The 15,230-nt window shown below is 33.0% G+C and overlaps 1 protein-coding gene across 1 annotated transcript; it reads left to right on the top strand.

The window, feature by feature from the left end:
- The first annotated feature begins 9,316 nt into the window (after positions 1 to 9,316).
- LOC111381062 lies at positions 9,317 to 10,678 on the top strand. The gene is made up of 2 exons (XM_023004770.1): positions 9,317 to 9,937; positions 10,016 to 10,678. Exons 1-2 carry the CDS (start codon positions 9,317 to 9,319, stop codon positions 10,676 to 10,678), a joined length of 1,284 nt encoding a protein of 427 aa, XP_022860538.1.
- Positions 10,679 to 15,230: the final 4,552 nt, after the last annotated feature.

The raw sequence follows: 15,230 nt of genomic DNA, 5'->3' as shown, positions 1-15,230 counted from the left end.
GGCATTTTAAACATCAAACCACAAAATGAATAATGTATATTAGAAGACAGTAAATTCGTTTCAAAATTCACACTCATCACAGATGAACTAAAAGCATGATTTCATCATACTCTCACTGATCTAAAGGAGTGTCTCAGTTTATTAAAGAGAGAAATGATTCCGTTAAACTTAGATTCATTAGTAATTTAGAACACACTGGAACGTGAAATTATCAAATTCGCATAATTTTCGAGCAGTTTACAGTGAAAATGGTAAGATATGAGCATATTTTGGACCTTTTACGATATCAACACTAACTAAACAAGAAGTTTGATGACAGAGTTACAATGAATGCAATTTACAAGCACTTAGCTCTAGCAATCATAAAAGAACTGATTATAATCAGGGACACTTTTCCTTGCTGACATAAAATTTCAAAAGATCTTAGACAAAGAACAAAAACAGATTTGATATTAAAAAATTACACCCCTAAAAGTTCAAATTATTACATACATCCAAATGCATCAATCAATGGGAAAGACAAAAAATGAAGGTAGCTTGTTTCAAAATTACCTTCAGCTAGTCCATCCATGTGGACACAATCAAGAATGATCAACCTCAACGGATGGGAAGTTTAGTCTAAGGGATGATCTTGATTTGAGGATTAGGGTTTAGGGACTTCAGACTTTACCTAATAGAGGATTCGATTTGGAAAAAAAAATTGATTTCAGGCTTTGAAAGAGTCATATTGGGGAGGGGAGGCTTATTTGGCAAATGAATTTATGACGGAGGGATGATTTGTCACTTAACTTGTCATCTGAAGCGATTTAATTGGACACGTCGTTTTACCGTTAGCCATGTATGCACATTTATTAACTGATTTTATCCAATGGCTAATGGAGTGAGACGAAGCAAAGTTCAGTGGCTAATGTGACATTTGATGAAGTTTGGTGAGTTAGCCGTGACATCCAATGAAACATTTAACTCTTCTATTATTGCAGTGAACAATCTATCTCTCTCCCATCTATTGTAGTGAACAATCTATCTCTCTCCCATCTATTGTAGTGAACAATCTATCTCTCTCCCATCTATTGTAGTGAACAATCTATCTCTCTCCCATCTATTGTAGTGAACAATCTATCTCTCTCCCATCTATTGTAGTGAACAATCTATCTCTCTCCCATCTATTGTAGTGAACAATCTATCTCTCTCCCATCTATTGTAGTGAACAATCTATCTCTCTCCCATCTATTGTAGTGATAATCTATGGGAAACGTTGGGATACATAATTTTTGGTACATAGGGGTGTCCACCCTCTTCTCATTTTTAAAAAATCAATTTTTGATCGTTATTTCATTATTCAAGTAGTCATTTTTACATCTTTCTCTTACAGGTAGGACCCACTTTTCTTTTCAACGATCAAAAAATCTATTCTCAAAATCACTATCGAACAAACACATAATTTATAACATATTATTGATAATTATATTATCACCACAAAATTTACTTACTAAACTACATTATAATTACACCACAATTAAAATATATTTTTAATAAATACACCGCTATTGTAAATTGTAAGCTTATTAGTAAATGATAATTATACTCCTACAACCTTAAAAATTATTGCAATTGTTTCTATGAGTCTTCTTTATAAATATAGGGCTTGGCTCTTAAAAAAATACATAAAAGCCTATTGACTTTTATTTTCGCTTTTCTTTTTCTCTCTTTTCATAACAAGTTATTAGCGCGAAATCTTAATTCTTCAAATAATGTTGAAGATTCATGATGAATTGTCAAGATTTTTGCTTGATTGATAGTGTAACTATACATACTATTCTTCAAGATAAAATATATTTTTGACTTAAAATTAGCATAAAATAATGTTAATATGATATCAGGTGTATCGAATATCCTTAAAGACCCCAAAAGAGATTGTATTATTTTATCAAATAACACAAAATTATATATTAACGATGCATTTCATTCTAGAAAATTTAGAAGGAATTTGTTTTGTTTTAAAGATATCCACTATAACGAATATCACATTGAGACGATGTAAAAAAGTAATGTTGAATATCTTTACATAATTTCTTTTGTATCTAGCTAGAAGAGATAAAAGAAAAACTTCGTGCATTCCCATTTGGCATGTATCATACATTTATCAAAATGATTGAATTAAATATTGTTACGAACCAGAAGTTCGTTGACCTAAAAAAATTTATATTTTGGCACGATCAATGTGGACATCTAAGAGTTATAATGATGCATCGAATAATGAACGAATCACATGGACGTCCTTTAAAAAATCAGAAGATTCTTTTACCTAATGATTATTTGTGTATAGAATGTTCGCAAAACAAATTAGTCATTAGACATTCGACTAAAGAAGTCAATATTGAATATCTAACTTTCTTAAAAATTTATGGAAATATTTGTGGGTTAATACACCTACCATGTGAATCATTTCATTATTTTATGATATTAATTGATTTTTCTTCTAAATGGTCACAATTTGCCTACTTTCCATAAGGAATGTACTATTATACTACTTACTCAAATCATAAAATTACGAATGTAATTTTCTTATTACTCTATCAAGACTATTCATCTTGACAATGCTGATGAATTTAGATCGCAAACATTCGATGATTGTTGTATGTCAATTGGGATTATTATTAAACATTTGGTTGCTCATGTCCATACACAAAATGGTTTAGCAAAGTTGTTTATTAAATGTCTACAACTTATCGCTAGACCGTTACTTATGACAACAAAACTTCAGCTTCTATTTGGAGTCATGCTATATTACATGATGCATCATGAACCTAATATTTTTCACTTACGGATTTTTGATTTGTGCTATCCAAATCCTTATTTTACCACAACACATTAAAATAGATCCCCGGCTAAAACTTGGGGTTTATGTGGATTTTGATTCACTATCTATTAATAGGTATATTGCATCTTTAACGGGTGATTTATCTACTGCACGTTTTGAAAATTGTTATTTTGATGAGATGAATTTCCTAACTTTGAAGGGAAAAAACTACATCCTAAAAATTAAGGGAAAATATATTGGAATGAAATGACTCCATCTCACTTTGATCCCTGTAACAATCAATGTGAGCGAGAGTTTGACAAAATCATTCATTTGTCAATTACATGATATGTTTGTTGACATAAGAATGGGGCAAAGTCATATATACCATCGAAAAATATTTCCACAAAAATTGATGTCATTACAGGACAATTTACTGTAACAAATGAATCTCAAATACATCATAAGTGTAGTCAATCAATTGGTTCAAAAAATTGTACCTAAAAAAAGAAAAGTGCAAGAGAAAACCAACCAAAAACTTTTGAGAAATTAACATTATCAAATATTGACCAATCAAATTTTGAAAATATAGTTCCTAAAAAACTACAAGTGTTCAAAGATAATGAGATTTGAATAAATTACATATTATCTAACAAATTATGGGAATAAAATAATGTTGTTATAAACAATATTTTTGCCTTTAACTCAACTATTGATACTATACAAAATGAGGATCCTGAACCGCAGTCTGTTAATGACCATCAAAATAAAAATAATTGCCCAAAATGGAAAAAAGGTCATACAGGCAAAATTGAATTTCTTAGATAAATGAAAAAATGTTTGGACATATTGTTCAAGCACCTGAAAATGTGATCCCTATAGGATACAAATAAATTTTTGTACGAAAAAGAAATGAAAATAATGAAATTACAAAATTCAATTCTCGACTCGTAGCTCAAGTTTTCTCACAAACACCTGGAATTGATTATAAGGAAATATATTCTCCCATAATGGACACATCACTTTTGGATTCTTAATTAGTTTGATCGTGTCACAAAAATTTGATATGCGCCTTATGGATGTAGTAACTACCTATATATGTGTGTGTGTGTGTGTGTGTGTGAAAGTCCCCAAAGGATTTAAAGTGCCAGGAACAAATAATACATTTTCTCAATTAAATTGCAAAGATCATTACATAGATTGAAACAATTCGGACACGTGGTATAATCGTCTTAGCGAATATTTGTTGAATAAGGGTTATGAAAATGAAGATATATGCCCATGTAAGGATTTAGGAAAAATCAATTTTTTTTTCTCAAGCTGCAGATTGAACATTTGGAAAAATGATTATTTGTTTATCAATCTACATATATAGAAAAAGTCTTAATAGGCTTTTATATGAATAATTCATATTCATTGACATCACTTATGGTTGTTCGATCACTTGATATAAAAAAATTCAATTTCATCCACTTAAAGACGAAGAAAAAGTTCTTGATCTTGAAGTACTATATCTTAGTGCAATTGGAATATTAACTTATTTTACAAACCGAACTTCACCCAACATAGTTTTCTGTAAATCTCGTTGCAAGATATAGCTCTACACCAACTCCAAAATATTAGAATTGTGTTAAACTTTACCTAAAGGATACCATTGATTTGAGATTATTTTATTCTCAAAAATCGAGATCTGGTTTAGTGGAATATGCATATGCATGTTATTTCGCTAACCTACATAAAGCTACATCATAAACATGATATGTGCTTACATGTTGAAGAACAGTTATATCATGGAGATTGTGAAGTAATTCTTGATAGCAACATCCCCAAATCATCTTAAAATTATTGTCATCCATGAAATAGATAGAGAATGTGTATGGCTGAGAAACACGACCCATCACATCCAAGAATCATATGGATTAATTTCAACGAAAATTAGTCCAACAATTCTTTATGAAGACAATGCAACTTGTATTGCAAATATCAAAAAAGGCTATATCAAAGGTGACATAATGAAGTATATTTCTCCAAAATTCTTTTATACACATGAGTTTAAGAAGAATGACGACAACAATTTTTAACAAATTCGTTCAAGTGATAATGTAGCCGATTTATTCACAAAAGTATTGCTGATAGCCACATTCAAGAAATTGGTCATACGATTGGAATCTATCGACTCAAAGATTTTCATCAATCAACATCGAAGGAGTAGATGTATTCTTTTTCCTTCGTTTATGTTTTATCCCACTGAATTTTCCTAACAAAATTTTAATGGGGTATCATTTATTTTTAAAACTCTAAAATAATTGTACTCTGTTTCTCTCATTTGATATTTTATCCCATTAGATTTTTATCAAATAAAATTTTAACGAGACAAATATTTTGTAATGTGTCATTCAATGAGAAGGTTGTAAATGACAAATTTATTAGTGAATGATAATTGTACCCCTAAAACTTATTAGCATTATATTCATGATTCTTCCCTATAAATAGAGGACTTTAGTTCTCAATAAAATACACACAAATCTATTGACTTTTATTTTCTCCTCTTTTTCTCACTTTTCATAGCATTTGCAATAAATTTACCATCATAATCTTAATCCAAAAAAAAAACTAAAAATAAATCATTGTGGTGTGTGCATCATCTTTAAAACACACAAAAATTCATAATTACAGACATGGTCTTTTCCTAATTCATCTGTATTACTTTCTGCAATAGATTTCAAGTCTCTCATATAATTTGATATCCTAAAATTGGCTTCCCATTTCTAATTTAATTGACATTTTTTTGCAGCAAATTTCAATCCACAATTTTCACTAATTTATTTCATCTACCTACTACTTTGTACAAGAGAGGATATGCGACAACTTCACATGGTGCTATGTCTAGCAGTGTGAGAGGAGGAGGAGGGGTGGCTCCTAATATGATGTGAAAATGGAAATTGATGAATCAACAAAGACCTCATAGGCACCCGATGGATTGACCATATATTATCAGCCGAAGAAAAAAGCTAAGGATATTGACGCTATTGGGTTGTGGACACAGCTCTTGAAGAACGTAATTAGTAGCCACTAAATCGAAGTTTGGCTTCATTTTTTCTAACAATTAAATGGAATCCTTTGCTTTTCTTCAAAAATTGTTCTACTATTTTAGTGAATAGGATATATGAATTTTTGTTCCTCCTCTACCACTCATATGCTCTGATAATTTCAAGATTGGTTTTTCATACTTGTGTTAATTTGTTCATGACAATCACAAACCTAAAAGCAAGCCTACGTTGCAGATTTCATTAAAGCTCATTGATGTTTGAAGAGAAACATGATTGTTGTTTAAAGATTGATGTTTGAAGAGAAATATGTAGATTTCAGCATAATAGTTGCTTTACAAGAATGTCTCTTTCTCAAATGACATTTTTGATTTATGACTAGTAGTAAGTACATGCGTTGCACGTTTATATATCGATGAATGATATGTGCACTATTTTTGAATTACTAATACCTTTTTTTAAAAGCCAATAAAGGTGATTGATATTGTTAAATGGAAAATTACAATTGAGTATATATAAGTTTTTTATGAAATTATGTATGAATAAACTAAAATGTAATGATATGATTACAATAATATTTTTTTGTACACAATATATTTCTTTTAGTGATCGAATGTTGATGAGTACTCTACACTCATAATATTTATGCCACATAATTTGTTATTTTATTACTCTTGAGAGCGTTTTAGAGCCTTTTATTTTGTGTTTTGATGTTGTGATGTAGGTTGATGAAATTGAAAGAAATAAGCAAAAGTTGGCGAAATTGGAGAAAATTGCCAAATTGTAAGAGATTCAAAGTTCGGGGACTAAAGCGCAAATATTGAAAAGTTGTGTTAAACCTCACAATGAAGATCCGAGCATGCTAGGAGTCAATTGGATGAAAAAAAATGTCAAAGGGATCAAATTTAGTCAAAATATGATCACAAATCAATTTCCAACCGAAAAGTTGTGCTTTGGAATTTCAGCCTCACATTGAGACACATTTTTGACATAGCAAATGATTGAAGCGAAGAATAATATCTGAAGAAAATTTGTGCTCCTTTGAGTTAGCTTTCTAACGAGCTTTGAATCACCTCAATTGGATATCGGATGAGAAAATTATGCTAAAAATACTGAAAGATGCGCAGAAGAAATTTTCCACCCGAACCGGGCGCCATGGCGCCCAAGATGGGCGTTGCAGCTCCCATGAATTTGAATTTGATAGTAAGGGCAGCACCGCAGTGCCCATATTGGGTGCCGAGGCGCCACCTATGTGGGGAAACGTATTTTGATGTTTTTGGACTCCTTTCTTGGCCCAATTAAACTCAAAATCGTCCAACACTTGAAGAGACTATAAACACTACCTAAAAGACCTAATTAAGAGGAGGAGAACGAGCAAGAAAAATTGGAAGCAGACGGCAAGAACACGTGACTGGAAAGAGGAGTTTAGCCGGCCAATTACAAAAATCTTCAAGGGGACAATCTGGAGACAAATCCAAAGGGATTCCAGCTGGCCAATTGCAAAAAATCTAGAGACAAACCCACGGCTGGTCAATACAATTAAAGAAGAGGAATTTAATTGAGAGAATTTCACAAAAATGGAAGAAGAAATCGAGCGGCAAAAACGAGTTTTTCTATTCCTTTTCTTCTCTATGTTCTTTCTTATTAATTTATTAATGTCAATTCCTTTAATTATGCACTAAATTTTAATCCTAGGGTATGATGTAGCCTACTTTAGACATGTTTGGATTTCGTTTTAATTATTTCAATTGATCTTTCCGTTTATTTATTTATGTTGTTTGTGCGTAACGCTTTCAATTAACTAGTTACTAATTGATTGATTTGATGTTCTAAATTTTAACGCTCGAGAGAGGCAAATTTAGGCATGATCTAAGACAATATAACCTAGATTTCATAGGTTTCGAGAGAAAGTACGAATCTTTTAGGCATGTTTTAATTAAGAACCACATGCTTGATAATTTTTATATTTTTAATTCGAAATAGAGATATTGGAATTAAAATATAAAAATAGATTTGGTGCTCGAGAGAGGGAAATAGAATCAATTTAGCGTTCTTGCCTATAAATTTTGGAAAGATTGATAGAAATAGTTATACGGTTGAAAAATATTGTCGAATGTACGGTGAAATCATTCCCTAGACATTCATAATTTGATAAGAAACTTCATAATTTGCCCTCGTTTACTTGCATCGTTCATCCTATTTAATTTTAATTTAGCATAAAAACATGGAATCAAAATTTGATTGTCTAAATAAAGGGAAAGCTAAAATAATTATAGTACTCAGTTGATTCAAATATCAATCCATGTGGGTTCAACATCCTAACTTCTTTACTATATTACAAAACTTGACACCGTACACTTGCGGTTTAAAAATCACGATGCATAAATCGCGTGACAAGTTTTTTGCGCCGTTGTCGAGGATTGATTTATTTGAATTCAATTAACATTATTACCAATTAGCTTTCATTTTACTTTAGATTTGTATTTCTATCGTAATTTTTATTTTTATTTTATTCTTTTTGTGTCTATCTTTAAGAGCTTCCTTGTGGTTATTTTCAGCTGTTTATACGAAGGGGGAGAAATCTAGACCTACTACCTGTTGATCCTGAACCAGAACACACATTTCGCATTCTCGGAGGCATACAAAGAAACGAACATGAAGCAATGGCAGAACGGGATGCTAGAGCAGCCAATGAGGATAACCAACAAAGGGCTATTCGGGATTACATAAGGCCGATTGTGAATGACAATTATTCTGGCATCGCACGTCCAGCAATTGTTGCAAACAATTTCGAACTGAAGCCAGGACTTATACACATGGTGCAGCAGAATCAGTTTGGGGGAGCTCCAACACAAGACCCAAATGCTTATTTTAGGTCCTTTCTGGAGATCTGTGATACAGTGAAAATGAATGACATTACTGAAGATGCAATTCGACTCTGCCTATTTTCCTTTTCCTTAAGGGACAAAGCCAAGGCATGGTTCCAATCATTTTCGTATGAACCCATCACAACTTGGGAGGGGTTAGCGCAGAAGTTTCTTACAAAATTCTTTCTACCTTCGAAAGCAGCACAATTACGGAATGAAATTGGACAGTTTCGACAATTAGACTTTGAACCATTCTATGAGGCATGGAAGAGATATAAAGATCTATTCAGAATATGTCATCAGCATGGTTACCTGGATTGGTTGCAGATACAAACCTTCTACAACGGTTTGAATGGTCAGACACAGATAGTGCTAGATTTTGCAGCATAGGGTGCATTATTATACAAAACTCCAAATGAGGCTTATTGGATGAGATAGCTACTAATAGCTATTGATGGCTGAGTGAGCGTTCAAGTGCAAAGAAAGTTGTTGGACTTTATGAAGTTGATCCTATTACCGCCCTTGTAGCTCAAATGTCGTCTCTCACTAATCAAATAGCTGCATTGACTTCACACGAATCATAAAAGAAATCAGAATCTATTATGGCTACATTCACTACATACCAAAAAGTTGAAAGGGAGAATAAACAACTTCAGTATGTGAACGATCGAAATTTCAATCAAAAGGGAAACTACTCAGGAAACAACTACTATCAGGGGTTCAATAATCAAGCATTTGAGCGAAAGCCATCACTGGAAGATATTTTAGGAACCTTCATTTCGGAGACTAGATCGAGGTTCAACAAAGATGAGGCAAGACTTGACAACATTGAGACACATATGACCAACTTGGGGGCTACAGTGAAGAATTTGGAGGTACAGATTGGTCAGATAGCAACTGCAATACAGTCTCAACAAAAAGGACAATTTTCCAGTGACACAGAGGTTAACCCATGGGAACACTGCAATGCTATCACCCTAAGAAGTGGTAAAGCAGTTGAAGAACACAAGCTTAGAGAGGTTGGGATACCTACATCGGATCCCATTCTTGCAAGGGAAAAGCAGACTGAAGGACAGAAAATAGAGGCAGAGGCAACAAAGAAGATTTATAAGCTTTACTCAATTTCATTTCCGGACAATCCACCTATCTTGAAGCCCCCACTACCATTCCCACAGAGGTATTTGAAGAAGGAGTTTGATGAAAAATTCGCAAAGTTTCTGGAGGTCTTCAAAAAAATCCACATCAACATTCCCTTTGCAAAAACCTAGGCCCAAATGCCTAACTATGCCAAATTCTTAAAGGAAGTGATGTCAAAGAAGAGAAAGTTGGAGGAATTTGAGATCGTTAAGCTGACAGAGGAGTGTAGTGCCATACTTCAGAAGAAGCTCCCTCATGAATTGAAAGATCCAGGTAGCTTCAACATCCCGCGCAATATTGGTGGTGTCACATTTGATAGGGCACTATATGACCTTGGAGGTAGCATAAACTTGATGCTCTTATCAGTGTTCAAAAAGCTGGGTCTTGGAAAAGTGAATCCCACAACCGTTAGCTTGCAACTGGTGGACAGATCGATTACATATCCCAAAGGCATTATAAAATATATGTTGGTGAAGGTTGATAAGTTCATCTTTCCAGTGGACTTTGTGGTATTGGACATGGAGGAGGATGAGAAAGTACCATTGATTCTTGGCCGACCTTTCCTGGCTACTGGAAGAGCATTGATTGATGTGCAAGAAGGAAATTTGACACTACGAGTTAATGAAGAGCAAGTAACTTTCAACATCCATCAAGAAAAGAAAGCCCTAGAAAAAGGAAAAGTTGACAATTGCAAAATGATCCAATCAGTTGAAGTAATTGCAGGAAACGAAGAAAAAAGGGAATTATTTTATGATCCATTGGTGCAATACATGGAAATTAGTTACTCAATAAAGGATGCATCTACTGATGGTAATGACTCAGAATGAAGAAAGCAGTGGATTTCATCTTAGCTCAAGAAGTTGACCCACCTGACAAAAAAAAGAGCTATGTAGATAGGCGTTTGAAACCTCCAAACATTGCCAAACCAAAAGAGGTCTTGAAAGCATACCAGGGTCAAAACAGTCTAAGTTCGTTTACCATCTTACGATGAAGGAGAATACAAAGTTGAAGATAAAGTTTAGAAATAAGAGAAATGTGCCACCTGAGGATCCACCGTAGACGTTGCAGTTGAGTCAATCTAGTGACTATAAAGAAGCGCTTCTTGGGAGGCAATCCAAGCGTTCTTACCTTTTCACTTATTTTATTTTATTTTATTTAGTTTGAATTATAGGAGAGTTTATTTCATTTCAAATTTTTTTTATTTAGGAATTCATCAGTCCTACCTCATCTCCCTTAGGTCTTTGAGCAGTCTAGTTGGTTATTAGATGTTCGAGTTAAGTAACACTTGTTCCATGAATTTAATATCTACATTTTGAATTTTGAAAAACTTGACATCGTTGAACAATCAAACCAATTGATGAAGAGTAACTGGATAAATATCAAGTTTGGGGGAAAAACTAGAAGAAGTATCAATCAAGTCCAGCATCGTAGCACCAGAACATCATTGGCAATTCAGACAATTCAGGGAAGTTTTCCTCCTTTTCTTTTAATTTAACATTGAGGACAATGTTTATTTTAAGTTTGGGGTATATCATAAATTTTCTAATTGATTTTCTAATTGCCTACATATTTTTTTTATTGTGTATTTTGTGTAATCTGTGTGCAATTTTTTTTTTAATTTTCTTATTAGGGTGCATTGTTAAAAAAAAAAAAATAGAAATCATTTTGTGTTTTGCATGCTTGTATGAGTTAGATAGCCTTGCCGATATTGATTTGTGTAAGTGAGAACATGCGTTGATTTATAGGTTATGAATAACTTATGTGCTTGAGTTAGATTTTTGCTTATTTCTGTAAAACGAAAATTATTTTTGCACGTGAGTTGATTGTGGCGTTGTGCATGAGTATGCTGATTCATGTTTATAGGTTGGATTAGAAAACTTAGATGCTAAACCCAAACAACATTTGAACATCACATTATTTTAAAACCAAATATAGGATGTTTGGTAGATTAAGTTGTTGCATGGAAACTTGGAGGTAAATGTGGATTCCGTGTGTGCTAAATTTTGTGTGAATTGTCTGAGACTAATAGGATGAAAATTGCGTGAAAACCATAAATTAGAGGTCGATTTTCGAGAATTGGTGTTTAATAAGGGGCGTTGCACTAATCATTGCATAAAAAAAAAAAAGATCACAATGTGAACAACTTTAATAATCTCATTGTGAATCATCTCTTCGCAACCTTTATGACTCGAGTGATTAAGCATGTAAGGGTTTAAAACCTAGTACCCTAAAGTTATCTGATTTGGGAGTTATCGGCCTAAAACTCGCTACAGTGGTCATTTAGAAAGTTTAAGGGAGTGACGTCTACATAAAGAGTGTTTAAAGAATAAATTTATATTTGAAAAAAAAAATAAAGAAAAGAAATTTGATATCACATACCTTGATTAAGCCCCGAACACTTGTTTTAAAGGATTATACCTTTGATGAGAGGTTAGTAACTTGGTTGATTCTGGGAGGTTGAAGCAGTCAAAAATAAGGAGAATCCTCATCTGTTGATATGTTGAACTGCAATAGTGAAATTTAACCAAACTTGAGCGGTGTAAGAAATTAGTATTGAAAAATCAACTTTAGAATACACCTTGGGAAAAGAAAAGAAAACAAGTTTGAGAGTGTGTGAATCCCACGAGCGAGGTAAGGAAATATTTGACTTTTAAGGTCGAAAATTGGGTCAATTTATTATTGTACAGTGTTGCGCTTAACTCTCCACACACACACCCGGTTGCATTGAATAGGCGAAAATTTGACTTGTGCATTATAGCTTTGAAGTAATTCATGAATTTGACGCTATGTTTTTAATCTTGAGCTATAAAGGCAAGGTGTCTAACATAATGTGTCTTTTAACTTATTTTGTTTGTTTTAGTTGTGCTTGTATATCTGTTAATGATTTTCTTTAGCTTGGTGTTAACTCAAGGAGAAGCAAAATATTAAGTTTGTGGGTATTTGATGAGTGCTCTACACTCATAATATTTATGCCACCTAATTAGTTATTTTGTTACTCTTGAAAGTGTTTTGAGCTTTTCATAATGACGTGCAATGCTTAGTTTCAACTAAAAATGCCTAAGTTATTACATGAGGTGGAAAATTCTTATTGACAATCAAATCAACTTTGGCCTCTGTTTGGTAGGTATTAAGTTTCAGATTTTAATAGTCCAATTCAGCAATTAATTTTAACTCATATATTTTATGGGACACACAACTTTTTAACCTCATATTTTATCAAAATTTATTTAAAATTTTGATTTTAATTATTACCAAATAATGGCTATTCTCTACAAAACAATTTATCTTATATTCCATAACCACTGATCGTTCATTCGAAACATTAATTTCGAGAACGATTGTGATGATGATAGTGAAAGTCATGCGGCATTTGTCATTTATTTTATAGTCTGTTATAATTATCAATTCAAGTAATATATGCGTTGGATAGGAATTCTTATTGAGAATACATGAAAGAAATGGTTATTATATTAATAAATTGACCAAATCAGCAATTAAAAATTAAATTGAATTTTTCAATGAAATTGAGGGATTCAATAAATTGGTTCGATAAACACATGAATATTCGTGTCAAAGTCAAACCAATCAAACAAAAGCAAAAAAGATTATAGTCAAATTAAGTTAGCAATGGTAAAATGTCCCAATGTCTTTGCCATGACGGGGTATCAAGCGGGTACAAAAACATGCTAAGAGGTTTTAATGTAAGTCGTGTGTAATATATATCGGCTCATGTTAACTATGTAATCAACTATTTAAAGTCGAACAAAGATCCCTTTTTAATAACACGAAAAAGTCTAGCATAACATATGAGTGCTCAACTCCATGGAAATATCATATACAGTAGAACGAACTACTTTCGAAGTGCATTACAAGTTTGATTGAGAATAAGAGTTTTGTCCGACGAGTAATTTAGGAGTTGTCTAATGAAGAAATAAGTCTACGGGCCCTTATAAAATATGGTTGACCACTGAACTATAAACCGTACTCTTGAATTCAACAAGTAGAATTCCATTCCAGGTAAATCTAATTTTTAATTTGGTTGCAAATAATATCTATTTTAAATTAAAATTAAGAGTAACTGAAAATTTGATTTCAATAAAATTTTCTGCTACCAAAGAATTACAAGTCTGAACACAAACATCTGACATTCTTTTTTTTTTTTTTTCCTTTTCTTTTTCAGTCGTGTATAGTACATAATTTCTATTTGAGTTATGTCAAATCTTCGGATCGAGTAAATTACTTGATAACGACAAATCAAGTATATTCTAGCACGTGGAAACAATTTTTTACTAATTATTACGTTGAAAAAGTGCAATAAATATAACATGTTCTAATTAAGCATAAAATAACCGGTCAACGAGCCTTTGTTTGACTATCTTTGTATATAATCAGTCAAAACACTTTTTTCGCTTCTCTTTTTCTCCACGAGAAGGGATTCTTTCGTGAACACACTCACTCCCAGTAGAGACTACTCGACATAATACAAAGCAGTTAGATTTCATTATTTTCTATTTAAGTTAGTAGACGAGACAAGACTACCATGGTCTTGAGCAAATTGAAGTCAAAAAGCTGATGGAGTAAGTGAAGGGGCAGATTTATTCCATGGAAAATGCAGACAAGAACAAGACACAAAAGTACATTAATTAACACTAATGCATTACAAATTTCAAATATAAAAGCAGGATATATTAGCATAATCTGCCTCGCCCTTGAGATTAATTCTACTCTTGAGCCACCCCCCCCATCAAGGAGAGAGTACTCTAAGGAACTGATAAAAATGCCAAAGGATAGAAGTTGCCCTTTTAATGAAAATATGCCACCACCCTTAAGATGACCATTCCTCACCATGCAGTACCGGAAAAGGCTTCTGATAGGTGGTGCCACCGCCACTTGCCACCACATGCCGCCACACACCGCCAGGAGCCATTGGCAACGGGGTGGTGGCAGCCGAGAAAAACCCGAAACTTCACATAAAGGGGGTGGCAATGTTAAGGCCTAAGAAGGTTTGATCAAGAAGATAGGAATGGATGTTATAAGTATGTTGATAGTCTTGAGAGCAATAAAAGAGTGAGGTGACTTAAGTAGGAGTATATGGTCACTTTTCGTTAAAGGGAAGCAAAAAGGAAGTAGCAAAGAGTGAAATGGAGGTTGGCTGTTAGCATCTTCCAAGGGATATGCCATTGGCATCTCCATTGTTCCATGCCACACCATCTTTTTTTTCTTTTTTTAAAACTTTTTTAATTTTCAAATTTAATTTTGCTTTTTGGCCCATTATCTTCTGCTGCCGTACTGAGCTTTTTCTAGGTATAGTTCTTGATTAAGTGAAGAACTGAGGGTGACATTCAAATGAAAATAACATGGCTGGGAAGTACCCAATAT

Source organism: Olea europaea, unplaced genomic scaffold (assembly GCF_002742605.1).
Source record: "Olea europaea var. sylvestris unplaced genomic scaffold, O_europaea_v1 scaffold2248, whole genome shotgun sequence".
In the NCBI taxonomy this organism is placed as follows: Eukaryota; Viridiplantae; Streptophyta; class Magnoliopsida; order Lamiales; family Oleaceae; genus Olea; species Olea europaea.
This window is presented reverse-complemented; position numbering and strand designations above follow the sequence as displayed.